General features: G+C 53.8%; 2 protein-coding genes across 7 annotated transcripts; one reads left to right on the top strand and one right to left on the bottom strand.

Annotated features, from left to right (window-relative positions):
* The first annotated feature begins 200 nt into the window (after nucleotides 1-200).
* Atxn7l3 (ataxin 7 like 3) lies at nucleotides 201-7737 on the top strand. 4 transcript variants are annotated; one of them, XM_042671488.1, is made up of 13 exons: nucleotides 201-225; nucleotides 1579-1689; nucleotides 1970-2102; nucleotides 2307-2478; nucleotides 2670-2767; nucleotides 3210-3232; nucleotides 3541-3607; nucleotides 3772-3857; nucleotides 4158-4226; nucleotides 4485-4528; nucleotides 4711-4782; nucleotides 4873-5030; nucleotides 5138-7737. In XM_042671488.1, exons 2-13 carry the CDS (start codon nucleotides 1639-1641, stop codon nucleotides 5284-5286), a joined length of 1122 nt encoding a protein of 373 aa, XP_042527422.1. In that variant the 5' UTR covers nucleotides 201-225; nucleotides 1579-1638; the 3' UTR covers nucleotides 5287-7737. The 4 variants fall into 4 exon arrangements, with proteins under 4 accessions (XP_042527422.1, XP_042527415.1, XP_042527399.1 ...); XM_042671481.1 differs by lacking the exon at nucleotides 201-225 and having other exon boundaries at nucleotides 3562-3607; nucleotides 3829-3857; XM_042671465.1 differs by lacking the exon at nucleotides 201-225 and having other exon boundaries at nucleotides 3562-3607.
* Nucleotides 7738-7810: 73 nt separating this feature from the next.
* Tmub2 (transmembrane and ubiquitin like domain containing 2) lies at nucleotides 7811-12956 on the bottom strand. Of its 3 annotated transcripts, none has more exons than XM_042671492.1 (4): nucleotides 12840-12956; nucleotides 12208-12377; nucleotides 9195-9761; nucleotides 7811-8969 (listed from the first exon to the last, which is right to left on the bottom strand). In XM_042671492.1, the coding sequence occupies exons 3-4, from the start codon at nucleotides 9734-9736 to the stop codon at nucleotides 8606-8608; spliced, it is 906 nt and encodes a 301-aa protein (XP_042527426.1). In that variant the 5' UTR covers nucleotides 9737-9761; nucleotides 12208-12377; nucleotides 12840-12956; the 3' UTR covers nucleotides 7811-8605. The 3 variants fall into 3 exon arrangements, with proteins under 3 accessions (XP_042527426.1, XP_042527433.1, XP_042527425.1); XM_042671499.1 differs by lacking the exon at nucleotides 12208-12377 and having other exon boundaries at nucleotides 9195-9576; nucleotides 9706-9761; XM_042671491.1 differs by lacking the exon at nucleotides 12208-12377.
* Nucleotides 12957-14679: the final 1723 nt, after the last annotated feature.

Genomic DNA, 14679 nt, shown 5'->3' with positions numbered 1-14679 from the left:
GAGGAGGCGGCGACGGGACGAGAAGGGAGGGGAAGGGGCCATGGCCGCCCGGTGAGGCGGCGAGGCGGGGGGGCGGCTCGACCCCCCGGCCCCGGGCCTTGGGCCCCGGGGAGAGGCGAGGACGGACCGACGGACATGGGGCTCCGGAGCAGCCGCCGCCGCCGCCGCCGCCGGAGGACGCGGCCCTGAGAGGCCGCCGGGCCCCGGCGCGGCCCCCCGGGCGGGGTGAGTATGGAACGGAGACGGGGACGGGGGAGGGGCCTGCGGGGGGCGGGGGGCGGGGCCCGAGGCGGGGCTTGGGCCCCCTCCCCCCAGGTCTGGGTCAGCGCCCCTTCCCCTCCCCCCGGGCCGACGCGGAAACGCCCGGCTTCCCCCGGCTGCCCGGCCCGGTCCGGGCCCCCTGCTCTTCCCCCTGGCTGGGTCCCCCTTGGGCGGGGCAGGGCCGGCCGGGGAGGGGGCGCAGGGCCTTTGTTAGGGAGCCAGGCCCCAGCCCCCGGGACAATAGAGACACCCTCCCGGACTCCTCTCCCCGGCCGGCCGGGAGTGTCGGCCGGCGAGGACCGAGAGGGGCCGGGACACGTCCCACTCTTTCCACTCTCTGAGGGTCGGGCTGTCCCGGCCCGGCGCCGGCCTCGAGCGGCTCGGCTCTCCTCCCCCCAGTCGGTATGATGCAGCAGCAGTGCCGCAGGGACGGGGGAAGAGCGGCGGCCCGGCCTCCTTCGCTGCCCAGTGCCCCTGGCTCGTTTGTCAGTCCCCACCCCACTGTAGGCCGGCAGCTCCCTAAACTCGTACCCACCGTTCAGAGGAAGCCCCGGACTGTGGGCGCTCTTTCTGCATTCCGTGTTGGGGGTTTGGGGGACTTTGGGGCTCTTGGAGAGACTTCCGGGCCGGTCCTGAGGGAGGGAGAGGGTTATGGAAGAGAACAGGTATGGGGAGCGCCCACTCCCCACGTGCTTCCCACGGGGCTCACCCCCGCCCCTGCGAGGGGTGATTGGAAATGCCCCCTTGGGCTGTAGGTTTCTGTGGGCTCTCTTCCTCTCTGGAGTGGGAGGCTGATTTCAAGGGAAGAGCGAGTGGGGTGAAGGTGGTAGGGTCCTAGGACCATTCCTACTTCTGGTAGCAGTACCCCCCCAAGTGGACATCCTGGCGGAAAGCAGAGGTGACTGAGGAGAGCCTTTAGGGAAGGGGGGGGTGTCTTCAGGAGTCTGTGCAGTTCTTTGCCACACCCTGTGGGTTTGCTTTGAGGCCTTGGAGTTCCTTCTCCTCCCCCTGCTGCATTGCACCATGGGTATCAGAGAGGGGTTTGAGTTTTGGGGACCTGGGGTGAGCTGCTGCCTCCTAGAGACCCAGACTCTGATTGGCAATAGAGTCCAGGTCCTGAGCACAGGCCTGGAAAGGACTAGGCCACCTCTGGGTTTCAGGCCCCTTAGGACTATGCAGACTTAGTGAGCCTGGGCCTTGGGGAGGGAGATAGCTTGATGCCAAGATTAGGCTCTGGGCAGCGAGGTGGGGAGGGGAGGTGGCAGTCTTCAGAGGTACCTTGGACTCACACCAACACCCCCGCCCCCATATGTGCAGCCGTGTTGCCGCCCGCTGTGCTATGAGCAGTCAGAGCGCCGTCTCCACAAGAGTTTACAAATGAAAATGGAGGAAATGTCTTTGTCTGGCCTGGATAACAGCAAACTAGAGGTGAGGGCTCCCCCACGTGTGCCTCGAGTTCTTTCTCTTGACGTCTCTACGTCGCTATATCTGGCAACTGAGCCAAAGAGGAATTTGGGTAGTCAGCCTTGTTCCTTAAACGGAATAGCCACTGAAGGTCCAAGGATCCAGGAAGAAAGAATTCCAAGACAAGATGGGGAAAATGGCAAAGAAAGCATGATGTTTGGCCAGGAGGTCTGTTGGTGAGAGTTGCTGTCAGTCCAGAGGGCTGTAACTCTCGTGACCGTGGATGTTCTCCTCTGGGGCCCAGGCCATCGCTCAGGAGATATACGCAGACCTGGTGGAGGATTCTTGTTTGGGATTCTGCTTTGAGGTTCACCGGGCTGTCAAGTGTGGCTACTTCTTCCTGGATGATACGGACCCTGAAAGCATGAAGGATTTTGGTGAGCTTCAGGTGGAAGGAAAGCAGTGTTGGCCCTGCCTGGGGAGCACTTATATAGAGATCCTCTCTGGAAACCGTCCTAGATGCAGAGCCTGGAGCTCCTGTGAGCTTAGGCAGGGGGTTTGACAAGGCTATGAGACCATATGTGGGAAGAAGAGGTGAGGGTTCCTTGCCTGCCCTGATCACCAGCCTCTCCTGTCCCCAGAGATCGTGGACCAGCCCGGATTAGACATCTTTGGACAGGTGTTCAACCAGTGGAAGAGCAAAGAGTGTGTTTGCCCCAATTGTAGCCGCAGCATCGCTGCCTCCCGCTTCGCTCCCCATCTGGAGAAGTGCCTGGGAATGGGTCGGAACAGCAGCCGAATCGCCAACCGCCGGTGAGGGACTCTTCCCTGGCAGTACCAAACCTACACATTTTGCAGTCTGTACCATGGAGTAGTCCACTGGGGGCACTTGTAGGGTACAGAGGGGGGAGTTGTACTGGGCCCCAAATATTCCACTATGCCTCTGAAGTTGGAGGCAGACAGAGCTGGTAGTGTTGATTCTTTCTCTTTCCATCCATTGGCAGGATTGCCAATAGCAACAATATGAACAAGTCTGAGAGTGACCAAGAGGACAATGATGACATCAATGACAACGACTGGTCCTATGGCTCAGAGAAGAAAGGTGTTTTGGGATCTGGGGAACTTTGGGAAAGACACTGGGTTGAGGTGGACAGGCAGGAACTGGGTATGCATTGGTCACATTGTTCGCAATAGCTGGGTGCTTGGAGGCTCTTGTCTGATCCTACCTACTCAGGAGGCTGAGATCTGAGGATCAAGGGTCAAAGCCGCCTGGGCAGGAAAGTGGGAGGCACTTTTATCTCTAGTTAACCACCAGAAAACTGAAAGTGGAGCTGTGGCTCATAGTAGTAAAGGACTAGCCCTGAGTAAAAAGCTTGGCGATAGTGCCTCGGTCCTGAGTTGAAGCCTCATAACCAGCCAACCAAAAAAAAATATTTTTGGCTGGCACTAAGGGGAGGAAAAATGTAGTTTTGTACTTTTCTTTGAGTGTCCTTAGATTGAGGCCTTAAAAGTAACCCTGTTCTTTATCCTTTTATCTCCCATAGCCAAGAAGAGAAAATCAGACAAGGTGAGAGCTGGGATGAGCATTCGGGAAGTTTGGGTGAAGGACAGATTGCCCTCCCCTTTGGGCAGGGAGTCCTCGGGTGTCTTGACTCAAGTCTGAGGTCATGGAGTAGGGGTTCTGTGGGTTTGGGGATGAGAGCGTGTGGTGGGAAGGGGAGTTTCAGAGGCCTTGGGGGGATGTTGGGGAGGAAACGTAGGCAGACAGGCCTCTTACTGGGGAGGAAAAGGAGGAATTTGAGGATGTTTCTTTGTCAAATCTTTTTTCCTTCCCTGGGTTCTCGGCTTCCCCTTATCGTTGCCCTTTCCCCAAAGCTATGGTATCTCCCATTCCAGAACCCCAATTCCCCTCGAAGATCCAAGTCTTTAAAACATAAAAATGGTAAGTGAGTCTGGAGCAACAAGGGTGCTGCTTGCTAGCTTGTCTTCAGGGGCTCTTGGGAGGGTGGGGGTGGGGTGTGGGGAGTAGAGCAGGAGCTGGGATGGGATGTAAGGGAGGGCCTGTGATCCTTCTGTCACCCCCACTTCCTCTCTGGTTATTTTCAGGGTTCTCTGTCTGTACCTCTGCATCAAACACCCTTCCCCTTCTTTTTTCTTCTTCAGGGGAACTTAGCAATTCGGATCCTTTTAAGGTGAGTTAGATGCCGCCCCTCTTAATGTCCATTCTCACTGGGAGGTGGCTGGGATTTGGACTCCTAAGGTCAGAATGCTGACAGCTAGAAACAATACTTGGGCTCTTTGGGTCTCGTGTATTTATATTCTTTCTGGATCCTACATTCTCACTGGTGTGCAGGTGGGTTGAAAGGACTCACTTGGAAAACAACTCTCATGGAAGCAGGGATGAGGGACTAATTTTCCACTTCCACCTTCACACCCCCTTTTTTGTCTGCCTGTTTTTTCCTTTCTGACCTGTACTTCTGGTTCTCTCACAGTATAGCAACTCATCTGGGATCAGCTATGAGACCCTGGGGCCAGAGGAGCTACGTAGCCTGCTCACCACGGTGAGGAACTAGGGCAGGGGTCCCTTGGAGTGGTCTGGAGTCACAGGCTCTAGAGAAGGCTAGGTGGCATAGCAGGTGGCCCCATAGAGTTCTAGTCTCTGGAAATCGGTTTGCTGGCCTGTCTGTTGTACCCTTCCCAGTGGGTGGGTGGTGGGGGAATATTTCTGCTTGTACAGTCTAGCCTTGGTATAGAAGGAAGACTAGTGTCTAGAATAGGTTCCCCTCTGACAGTCTTTTCAGCTTATATTCCTCTTACAGCAATGTGGGGTGATTTCTGAACACACCAAGAAGATGTGCACAAGGTGAGCACAGAACCAAGAAAAGGGCACTGGGGACCTTCCTGCACACGGGTTGGGAGTACCTCTGGATTTGAGCACTGAGGCTCTGCCCTTCCTTTCAGTCTTTGAAGGGGAAGACCTCTACCTTAATTGCTCAGGTCCTTCCCTTCCTTACCCCAGGTGTAACAATTGTGTCCCCCCACCAGGTCCCTGCGCTGCCCTCAGCACACAGATGAGCAGAGGCGAACCGTGCGGATTTATTTCCTTGGGCCCTCAGCGTAAGAACCCCATATGTGGTGGATTTTGATGTTTTAGAATGCTGATGGTATAGAATCCCTAAAGCTCTTCTTTGCCCCTCTCATTTCCAGAGTCCTTCCAGAGGTCGAAAGCTCTCTGGATAACGACAGCTTTGACATGACTGATAGCCAAGCCCTGATCAGCCGACTTCAGTGGGACGGCTCCTCTGATCTCTCACCCTCTGATTCAGGCTCTTCCAAGACGAGTGAGAATCAGGGATGGGGTCTAGGTATGTGTACAGTTGAATCCCAGGGGCTTTCTGTCCAAAGGCATGGGGGGCTCTACCCTACTCTCTTGCCACGCCCTACCCCATCTCTTGTACCTCTTCCTTTGTAGGTACCAACAGCTCCGAGTCACGGAAAACCAAGAAAAAGAAATCCCATCTGAGCCTGGTAGGGACTGCCTCCAACTTGGGCTCCAACAAGAAAAAGAAGCCAAAGCCACCGGCTCCTCCAACGCCCAGCATCTATGATGACATCAACTGACTTGGGTGCAAGGGATAGCCTTTGGCTGAGCAGAGCCCTCTCCCAACCCCCACCCAGGTGGCATAGCCTGGCATATGGACGGCTACTGGGGGTTTGGGCTTGGGAAGCTTGGTGAGCCAGGCAGGCAGAGGATCCAGTTATGCGCCCCTGGGGGGCGCAGGGTCCTCTGCAATGGAGCACGACCCCTCGGCATGCAGGACTCAGACCTGGACATTATGCCTTGGACATAAGTTTGGTGGGGAGGCAGTTTTCCTATTTATTCTGTGAGTTACTGGATGTCCAGCTAGGCCAGGGGCCTGACCTGGGCACTGTGCCAGGGCACTGCCTGCCTCCCACCCCAGGAACTGGACTAAGCCCTGCCGAGGGGCATTGTGGCTACCCTGGAGGCTGTGGGTTGGAAGCTGAGCCTGGAGGGGGCCTCCCCTGGCTGCCCTCAGCAATGTGAATGGGTCCGGTGCTTGGAGCTGAGGGGCGGGGCTGTGCATGTCCTGTCTGTGTGCAGTCCTCATGCCCCCAGTCCCAGGGGTTGGCAGACACAGAGTGCTGTCTGCTGAGGTAGGCGTCCAGAACTGCCGCCGCCTTCCCTGCCCCTTAGAGGGGCAGCCCTTTCCCCTCAGTCCCAGGGACCTCCTTGGCAGCAGGAGCTGTCCTTTTGTTGTTGGGTGCCAGGAAAGGGCCTCCAGCCTCTACAGCTTCAAGGAATGGGGAGGGTAGGAAGAGGGAGCTGCAGATCAAAATGACTCCCCCCTCCCTGAACCAGGGCTGGCGAGGAGTGGGGCCCCAAGGTGAGAGGGAACGGTGCTGCTTTATTTGAAATGTTTTCTTACCTCATTCCCTGCCCCAGGAAGGGGCCCAGCCTCACCCTCCTGGGGTGGCCCCATATTCCTCCTGCCTGCCCTGCCCCACCGCCCTGCCCTGCTGGGGCAGCCCGAGTTCCCAGCTGCTGCTTGCCACCCCTTCACCTTGACCAGCTTCAGTTCCTCTCAATGCTCCCACCTCCAAATCCTGCCCTGTTTCCTTCTCCTTCGCCGCTCTTAAGTTATTTATTCCTGTACTTGTGGTTTGGGGCTCTGAGGAAAATCCTAATCTTGTGCCTCTCCCCCTTTGCCAGGATGGGAAGAGAGGGTGGGTTCTGTGCCCTGGGTTGTCAGTGGAGGGGGAAGGGGTTCCAGTGCCCTGAGGGGCTGTCATGCCAGGGTACCCACCTGCCTGGCGTACATCCTGAAGAGATGTACTGGCCACCTCCACACAGGCAAGGCCACACCCACCCACTGCACCCCACCCCCAGCCAAGCTGGAGGGCTGAATGCAGTTGCAGTCAGGGCTGGAAACAGAGCTGACAGGGGTTGAAGTTGACCTTGAGCTGAGTTCTCTGGCACTTGCTGGCCATGTCCCCTGTCCTCCACTCAGGAGGAGCCACTCCCACATTTGGGTAGCTAGTACCCAGGACTGGTTGGACTGATTTGGGTTAGGGACCCTAAAGGGTTAAGGGAACAACAGAGATAGGGCTCGCAGTACCCTGTCTGGAACCCCAGTCTCCCCTTGGGGTCATTCGGATTGTGGTTGATGCCTGGTTACAAATTGGTTTTTAACCCAAGCATTGTGATTATTTTTCAAAAAGCCAAACCAGTTTTGGCAAGAGTTAGAATAAATCCTGGGGCTTGGGCTCCTCAGTTCTTGGCCCTCCACAGCCTTCTCCCTCAAAGGGGAAGCCAGAGGGAGAGGAGGATATCAGCGAGCCTCCAGTGGGCTTCTGCACATGCTTGGAGTCTACTGAAGGGGAGGGGAGGGAGGCCAGGGGCCACTCTCCCTTCTGAGAGGCAGCTGCAGCTCAGGCCCTAACTCACCCTTTCTCTGGCCTCTCCCTTTTGACCTTCTGTATGGTGGAGGGAGAAAAGAGGAGTAGTTTGGGAACTGGTTTGTCATAAACTTCCCCCATTGTCCCTTGACCCACCCTCAGGGCAGAGCCCCCTGCCCAGGCTGGGTAAGAGATGGGCTTGGTCCAGCAGGGACCCTGAGGGACCCTTTCCTTCTGGGGAGAGTGCCCCCTCCCTACCGTGTAGTTGAACAGGGGCTGGGAGCTCCCCACTCCCTCTAACAGCAGGCTGTGTGGGTTTCAATTCCCATCCTCCCCACCCCAGCTAGGTGTCGTCCACCCTGTATCCTATCATGTGTCTGAGTGTGTGTGGGGGGGTCTGTACTAATTTCCATGGCCGGTGGCTTTTCCTTCCATGCATCACTCCCCCCCGCATGCCCAGGGGCCACCCGCCTGGCATTACCGCATGCTGGGGTCATTGGGGGAGGGGGGTGGGGCTCACGCTGTCCTGTGGTCTTGAGATTTTTATTTTTGCATATGTAATCCATCCTGTACAGGTAGCTAACTTTGTAAACGCTGTGTATTCCCTCTGCCCCCATGGCTGCTGGTGTAAATAAACTGCATCTCCCGTTGGTAGCCTGGCCTACCCACCCTCCTTGCCATGTTGCTGGGGGCAGAGCAAAGCCATTCTTGTAATGTCACAGGAGGCTTCACAGCCACAAAATGGAACTTTATTCAGTCACAGATGCTGACCCACCATCCATGAGCCCTAGAGGCAAGGGCCTAGAGCTGAGTGATCCATACCCAGAGCTCGTCCTTGGAGCTGGGCAGGGCAGGATGCTGGCTGAGGGCCAGCACTCTTGCAGCCTTAGGCCTAGGGTAGCAGCTGTGGCCTGGCCTCTCCCCATGCTAGGAGGTTGGCCTTGTGCCCCAACCCCTTTCTTGACTGAGCACTATAAAGGACTATTTAAAAAAAAAAAAAAAAAAAAAAGCAAAGTGCTTTGAGAGAACACCCTATTCCTGCTACAGGGTAAAGGGAAATGGCAATGGCTGGGTGTAAGAAAAACTGGCAGTCTTCATCCCTGCCTATGTGATTTCAGCCTCAAAAGATGGGCATTTGGCTAAGGGGAGTAGAGACATTACAGAAATATGCTGGGGTCATGCTGGCTGCCCCGGCAGGTGGCCCTGGGTGCTAAGGGGCAGACATGCAGGATGCTGGGAAAGGGATTCCTCAGAGACCGGACTTCCCAGAGTTTAGCCATTGGCTCTGAAATGGACTCTAAAAGATGACATCCTTGTGTCTACCTGAGTTGTGCTTGCACAGAGGGGATGTCTGTACCCCTGTGAACATTAAAGGAGGCCCACCTGCCTCCTGTGTCCTATGGATGGGGTATCTACCACATCCTTTTCATCTCCCTCCCAGGCCTTTGGGCCCAGCTCTGGCCAGGAAAAGGGAGAGGCCATAAAGGAGGAAGACCATGCCTTTCATTTTCTCCTTATGTCCTTATCGTCCATACATCCTAAATACTAGGAAGCTGAAGAAGACGGTGACTCCCACCAGGGAGACGGTGGCAGGTGCTGTGAAGAACTGGCGATAATTGATACGGAAGTACCAGACCACACCCAGGAGCACCACAAACACACGCATCATAAGGCTGCCCACGTTGACACCAAGGCTGGATGGCTCAGTGGCCGAGGGGGCCAAGGAGGCTGAGGGGCCTGGAACAGCTGCTCCTGAGGGTGAGCGGTGACAGTGAATAACACAGTTGTCAGTAATGTTCAGGGACCGCAATGTGCGTGCTGGGTCCTGGAGCAGGCGGCCCTGGTAGATCAGTTTCATCTGGCTCTCTTGTCCAGGAAAGTATTTGCTGCAAGATCAAAAATGGGAAAAAAAAAAAAAAAAAGAATGAGGGACAACAGGCCTGGACCAAGAAGGCAAGACAGAGGGCACAAAGTGATGGATGGAATTATTAAAGAAGTCTCCCACCTCCCCTTGGTCAGGGCTGCCTTTACAATCCCCAAGCCTGCACCAGCCTGCAGAACTAAGGCCTACAGGCTTAGGGCACAAGTGTTCTACTCTGCAACCCACTTACCTCTTCAGGGTGCCCACAGTATCCTCTGGCCTGGCCACAGCAACCTCCTCAGTGTCATTGAGGAATTTGAGTCTCACGTTAATGAGGCTGGAGCTGGGGGGGAGGCAGGTGCTATCCTCTGCTCTTAGTGGGGCATCTGGACTGCTGCACTCCAGGATTCCTTGTCGTTTGGGCAGGCCTTGGATGTCAAGGAAATGCTCAAGGCTGGGCTCCATACCATCTCCAGCTCCTGGTTCCGCAGTGGAGTCTCCCCCGCCTTCTCCAGACTCTTCAGCCTTCTCATCATTACCCTCTGATGCATGGGGGAGTTCACTTGGCTCTGGGGTGCCTTGGCCTGTCACCAGCTGGTCCACGTGCCCCAAGTGGAGGACAGATGTGTCACCTGCTGACACAATAGTGCCCAGGAACTGGCTGCTATTGCTGTCTGCTACGTAGGTAGAGAGCCACGCAAGGACCAAGGATAGAATCAGCACGACCACGCCTACAACCACCATCACCTCATTACCCACACCTTCAATGAGGGTGACATCAGAGAGCTCCATAGCCTGGCTGCTGACTGGGTCCACACTGCAGGAACAAAGGGGACAAGCATCAGCAGACCTGAGGGGCTACAACCGGTTTCTAGATTACTTAAGATTCTAATTGAGCCTGCTTAGAAAAAAAAAAAAAAATGGAGTTCCAAGTCCTACTGCAGGGACATCAATGTCCCTAACTAAAGACCCCAACCTTAAGGTAAGGACTTGCCCTTACCATCTGTCTTAAAACTGAAGTTTGGCAGACAGCAGGGACTCACACCTGTAATTGTAACTACTCAGGAGGTGGAGATAGATACAGAGGGGCCAGTCTAGGCAGAAAAATGCTGAGACCCTATCTAAAATTACCAGAAAAAAAGCTGGGCTGGAAGCCTGGCTCAAGTGGTAGAATGGCAACAGAGCAAGTGCGAGTCCCTGAGTTCAAACTCTGATTGGGGGAAGGGACAGCAAACCTTTCCAGTTCCATGTCTAAAATGTGCATAGAGGAGCACAGATGATTAGGAAAGTCTCATAGTCTTGGAACTGCTGTGTTTTGGCTGATAAGGAAAACATACGCTACTTTGTCTCCAGACTTTCTTTGGGATTTCTGATCCTGGTCAAGCATATATGACCCTTGAATCGCCTCCACAGCAGTTTCAGAAAGACCAAAAAGGCTGAATAGTTATTTTAGGGGTGTCTGTGTGTGTGTGTTCTAGGGTTTGAATTCAGTGCCTGGGAACTGTCCCTGACTTTTTTGCTCAAGGCTAGCATTCTACCACTTAAGCAACAGCTCCACTTCTGGCTTTTTGGTGGTTATTTGGAGAGTCTCATAGTTTTCTGTGTGGGTTCGCTTCAACTGCAATCCTCAAATCGCAGTCTCCTGAGTAGCTAGGATTACAGGTGTGAGTCACTGGTACCCACTGACACATGCATTCTTAATTTCAAAAATAACTGTCATGGGGCTGGGGGTTTAGCTCAGCGGAAGGGCGCCCACCTGGCGCTTGCAAGGCCCTGGGTTTAGTCCTCAGCCATGGAAAGAAAAAAAAAAAAAAGCTTCAAAAATAACTCAAAAGCTGGGTGCCAGTGGCTCATGCCTGTAATTCTAGCTACTCAGGAGGCTGAAATCTGAGGATCACGGTTCAAAGCCAGCCAGGGCAAGAAAGTCTATGAGACTCATCTGCAATTAACCACCAGAAACCGGAAGTGGTGTTATGGCTCAAGTGGTAGAGCGCTAGCCTTGAGCTGACGAGCTGAGGGACAGTGCCCAGGCCCAGAGTTCAAGATCCATGACCGATTTAAAAAAAAAAAATGTGAAGGAGGTCTGGGTGCTCTCTCTGAGCTTTAGTGCTCAAAGCTAATGTTCTACAACTTGAGGCACAGCTCCATTTCCAGAGTGTTGTGATTAACTGGAGATGAGTCCCGTGAACCTTCCTTCCTAGCTGGGATTACAGGGGTGAGCAACCACACCTGGCTTAAGCCTCCTTTGGAGTCACTGTGCAGCCACCTCTGCCAGATTGAGTCATTTCATTTTCTTTCATGGGACATCTAAATTTAGGTGTCAAGAATCAAACAAAACTATCATTCACAGCAGAGTCAGATCACCCAAACATACAACTCTCTACACAGGTCACCAGCAGACACTATATCTGCCTGCTTTGAAACCCTTCTGGCAAGTCCTGGGGAGCCACATGAGACAAACATTAGAAACATTTTACCCTCTTGGGTTCCCCAGGTCTTACAACTGCCAGAAACCACTGTCCAAGTAAAGCCTATTTGGAAACAATTCTACATCGGCTCTCCCAGTCCTCAACCCAATTTCTTTCCTGGTACTGTATGGTTTTCCCCACTGTATTTTCTCCTCCCATCCCCCCAGTCTTGGGGCTTGAACTCAGGGCCTGGGCTCTGTCCCTAAGCCACTCTGTGCTCAAGGCTAGTGTTCTACCACTCGAGCCACAGAGTCACTTCTGGCCTTTTCTGTTTATGTGGTACTGAGGAATTGAATCCAGGGCGTCACGCATGCTAGGCAAGTACTCTACCACTAAGCCACATTCCCAGCCCCTCTTGCTGTATTAGACAGAAAGGATCACTGCTTACTGCTTGTATAGTACCTTACTTTTTCCCTTGGAGAGTCTACTTCTTTCCCAGATGTCCCTGGGCAAATCCATCTATGATTATAGTCATCAAACTATTCTCATGGCACTATAAAATGGTCATTATACTTATCTACCTGTCCCCATCTCTCTACTAGAAGCCTGGAACACAAGACTCATGTATTTCTCTTTGTACTGAGGTGCCCAGTAAATGCCATAATAGTTGCTCAAAGAGGATTTGTGGAATGTATCATCAACAACTGAAGTTTCCACCTCCTTACTTAACAGACTGGCCTTGAAGTGAGGAAAATGTTATAATCCCGGCTTACTTCTTAGTAGTGACTTCAACTCCAATGACTTTCTTAGAGCCTCAGCTCTCTTCAGTAAAGTGGGATTAAAAATAGTACCTACCTCAAAGGTTGTTTTGAAGATGACGTGAAATCATCGGAGCAAAAATATTAGCACAGTGCCTGGGCACATAGCAATTGTTGGATAAACAATGGGAGCAATTATGTATCGCTCCACAATTAACCTCGATGGTAAGGTTAATGTCATGAACCGTGATTTACAAGAAAAGGAAACTGTGGGAAAGAGACGAAAACCACTGGTTCAGACACTGGGAATTGTGCATGGGGAGAGGAGGACAGGGCCTAAGGGCTCCGGTCTCCCGAGGCCCTGGCTTTCTTCCCACTCAGGCAGTGAGGGACCCTGACTGCGGTAAGGAGGGGGTCCCTAGCCCCGCTTTTGATGACGCGGAGGCTCCACGTCTAGGCGGTCCTTATACCCCCGGTAATAGAAACGGAGACCCCACACACACAGCGAGCTGAAGGGCTGCTGAGCCCCAGCTGCCGTGCCCCCAAAGCCCAGCTCCCCACGCCCAGGATGGGTAGAGGCGAGAGAGGGTGGTCACAAACCATTTACACCCCTCAAACTTTGGGGCGGGGCTGGTGGTCTGGGGGCGGGGCCTGAGGACGCGGGGACTCATGGGAAATTCAAGGGAGATTAAACTGGTACTGTGCCTGGATAGGGAAGGAATTCCTCACCTGACAAGGCCAGGATAAATGTTTTGACGTCGCCAGGGCGGCTCCTAGATTCGTCTTTCTGTAGGGTCCGGGAAAGGGGATGGCAGTCCCCGATTCTATCCAGGGTCCGGTCTCTTCCGGCTTCTCCCGGAAGCTGTTGAACCAGAGACAGGAAGTCCCGCCTCAGCGCCGTACACTGATTACGCAAAGCTACGTAAAGCGGAATGACGTCAACGTAGTCTTTAAATAAAAGGGACAGGTTTCTCAGCAGGAGGAAGGGCCGGGTTTTGTTGGCGGGATCCTGGCTTTCCTGGTGCTGAAGGCGTGGCCATTGGGCAACTGGAGGCTAGAGGAGGATCCAGAGAGGAGGAGTTACTTGGAAGAAGGGCGTGGCGTGGTGTAGGGAAGGCTTTCCGGGCTGTAGACGCCCAAACTGTGCAGGGTAAAGCTTATATTTTCCAGTCTGGGTCTTCTCGTCTTGCTCCCCTTCTCCTAGGCTTGAGGGATTCCTTGCTGCACTGCAATGCATACTGATTGACCTCCAGGTTAGTGTTATCAGTAAAGTCTGGTTTGTTTGTTTTTTTGTCGGTCATGGGGCTTGAACTCTGGGCCTGGGCACTGTCCCTCAGTTCTTCAGCTCAAGGCTAGCACTCTACCACTTGAGCCACGGCGCCACTTCTGGTTTTCTAGTGGTTTATTGGAGATATGAGTCTCACGGACTTTCCTGCCCCAGGTGGCTTTGAACCTGGCTTTGATCCTCAGATCTCAGCCTCCTGAGTAGCTAGGATTACAGGCGTGAGCCACCGGCTTTTTTTTTTTTTTAACTTCTAAAAAGTCAGGGGTTATGAGTTAGGGAGAAAGGATGAGTCAAGTTATTCAGTGCTCAGAGATCAGTGCTCTGGTAGTGTGGAAGCTTGGTAATTAGGATGGGTAAGCATTTCAAGATTCAGCGCTTTTTCTTTGATACTGAGACTGAACCTGAGACTTCTGTCAGGTGCACAGGGCGCTCTACCAGTGAGCTTCATCCCCAGTCCTTTTTGTTGTTGTTGTTATCAGTCGTGGGGCAAGAACTCTGGACTTGGGCGCTGTCCCTCAGCTCTTCAACTCAAGGCTAGCGCCCTACCACTAGAGCCACAGTGCCACCTCCCGTTTTTTGAGTGGTTTATTGGAGATAAGAATCTCACGGACTTTCCTGCCTCGGCTGGCTTTGAACCACAATCCTCAGATCTCAGCCTCCTGAGTATCTAGGATTACTTACTTACAGGCGTGAGCCACCGGCGCCTGGCTAAGAAAATTATTTTGAAACAAGATCTCCCTAAATGCCTGGGCTATCTTCACACTCGCTATCCTCTTCTTTTTTTTTTTTTTTTTTTTTTGGGGGGGGGGGTGGGAGGGGGTCCTGTCGTGGGGCCTGAACTCTGGGCCTGGGTGCTGTCCCTCGGCTTTTCAGCTCAAGGCTAGCCCTCTATCACTTGAGCCACTGCGCCACTTCCGGCTTTTTTTTGGGCGGGGGGGGGGGGGGGGGGGGGGGGGGGGGGGGACCGGTCATGGGGCCTGAACTCTGGGTCTGGGCGCTGTCCCTCAGCTCTTCAGCTCAAGGCTAGCACTCTACCACGTGAGCTAGAGCACCACTTCCGGCTTTTTTCTTTTTGCTTATGTGGTGCTGAGGAATCAAACCCAGGGCCTCAAGCATTCAAGGCTAGTGCTCTACCACTGAGCTACCTTCCCAGCCCTGCTATCCTCTTCTTGAGCAACTAGGATTACAGGTGTGCTCTGCTACACCTAGCAAGCAGTGCAGTTTTAGGATACAAACAAACACCAAAAAAGAAAAAAAAAACCTACAAGAACTTATCCATATTTT

This window comes from Dipodomys spectabilis, unplaced genomic scaffold, assembly GCF_019054845.1.
Source record: "Dipodomys spectabilis isolate Male_0828 unplaced genomic scaffold, ASM1905484v1 ptg000018l, whole genome shotgun sequence".
Classification (NCBI taxonomy): Eukaryota; Metazoa; Chordata; class Mammalia; order Rodentia; family Heteromyidae; genus Dipodomys; species Dipodomys spectabilis.
The sequence above is the reverse complement of the archived record's forward strand: the minus strand, read 5'-3'. Positions and strand labels throughout refer to the sequence as shown.

Bases quoted from the DNA above. Each gene is read 5' to 3' on its own strand.
- Atxn7l3 (XM_042671488.1), top strand. From the start codon at position 1,639: ATGAAAATGGAGGAAATGTCTTTGTCTGGCCTGGATAACAGCAAACTA. The intron at 1,690-1,969 runs GTGAGGGCTCCC...TCTGGGGCCCAG, and splicing joins TGGATAACAGCAAACTAGAG to GCCATCGCTCAGGAGATATA. The intron at 3,233-3,540 runs GTGAGAGCTGGG...CTTTCCCCAAAG, and splicing joins AGAAGAGAAAATCAGACAAG to CTATGGTATCTCCCATTCCA.
- Tmub2 (XM_042671492.1), bottom strand. From the start codon at position 9,736: ATGGAGCTCTCTGATGTCACCCTCATTGAAGGTGTGGGTAATGAGGTG. The intron at 8,970-9,194 runs GTAAGTGGGTTG...TTGATCTTGCAG, and splicing joins ACTGTGGGCACCCTGAAGAG to CAAATACTTTCCTGGACAAG.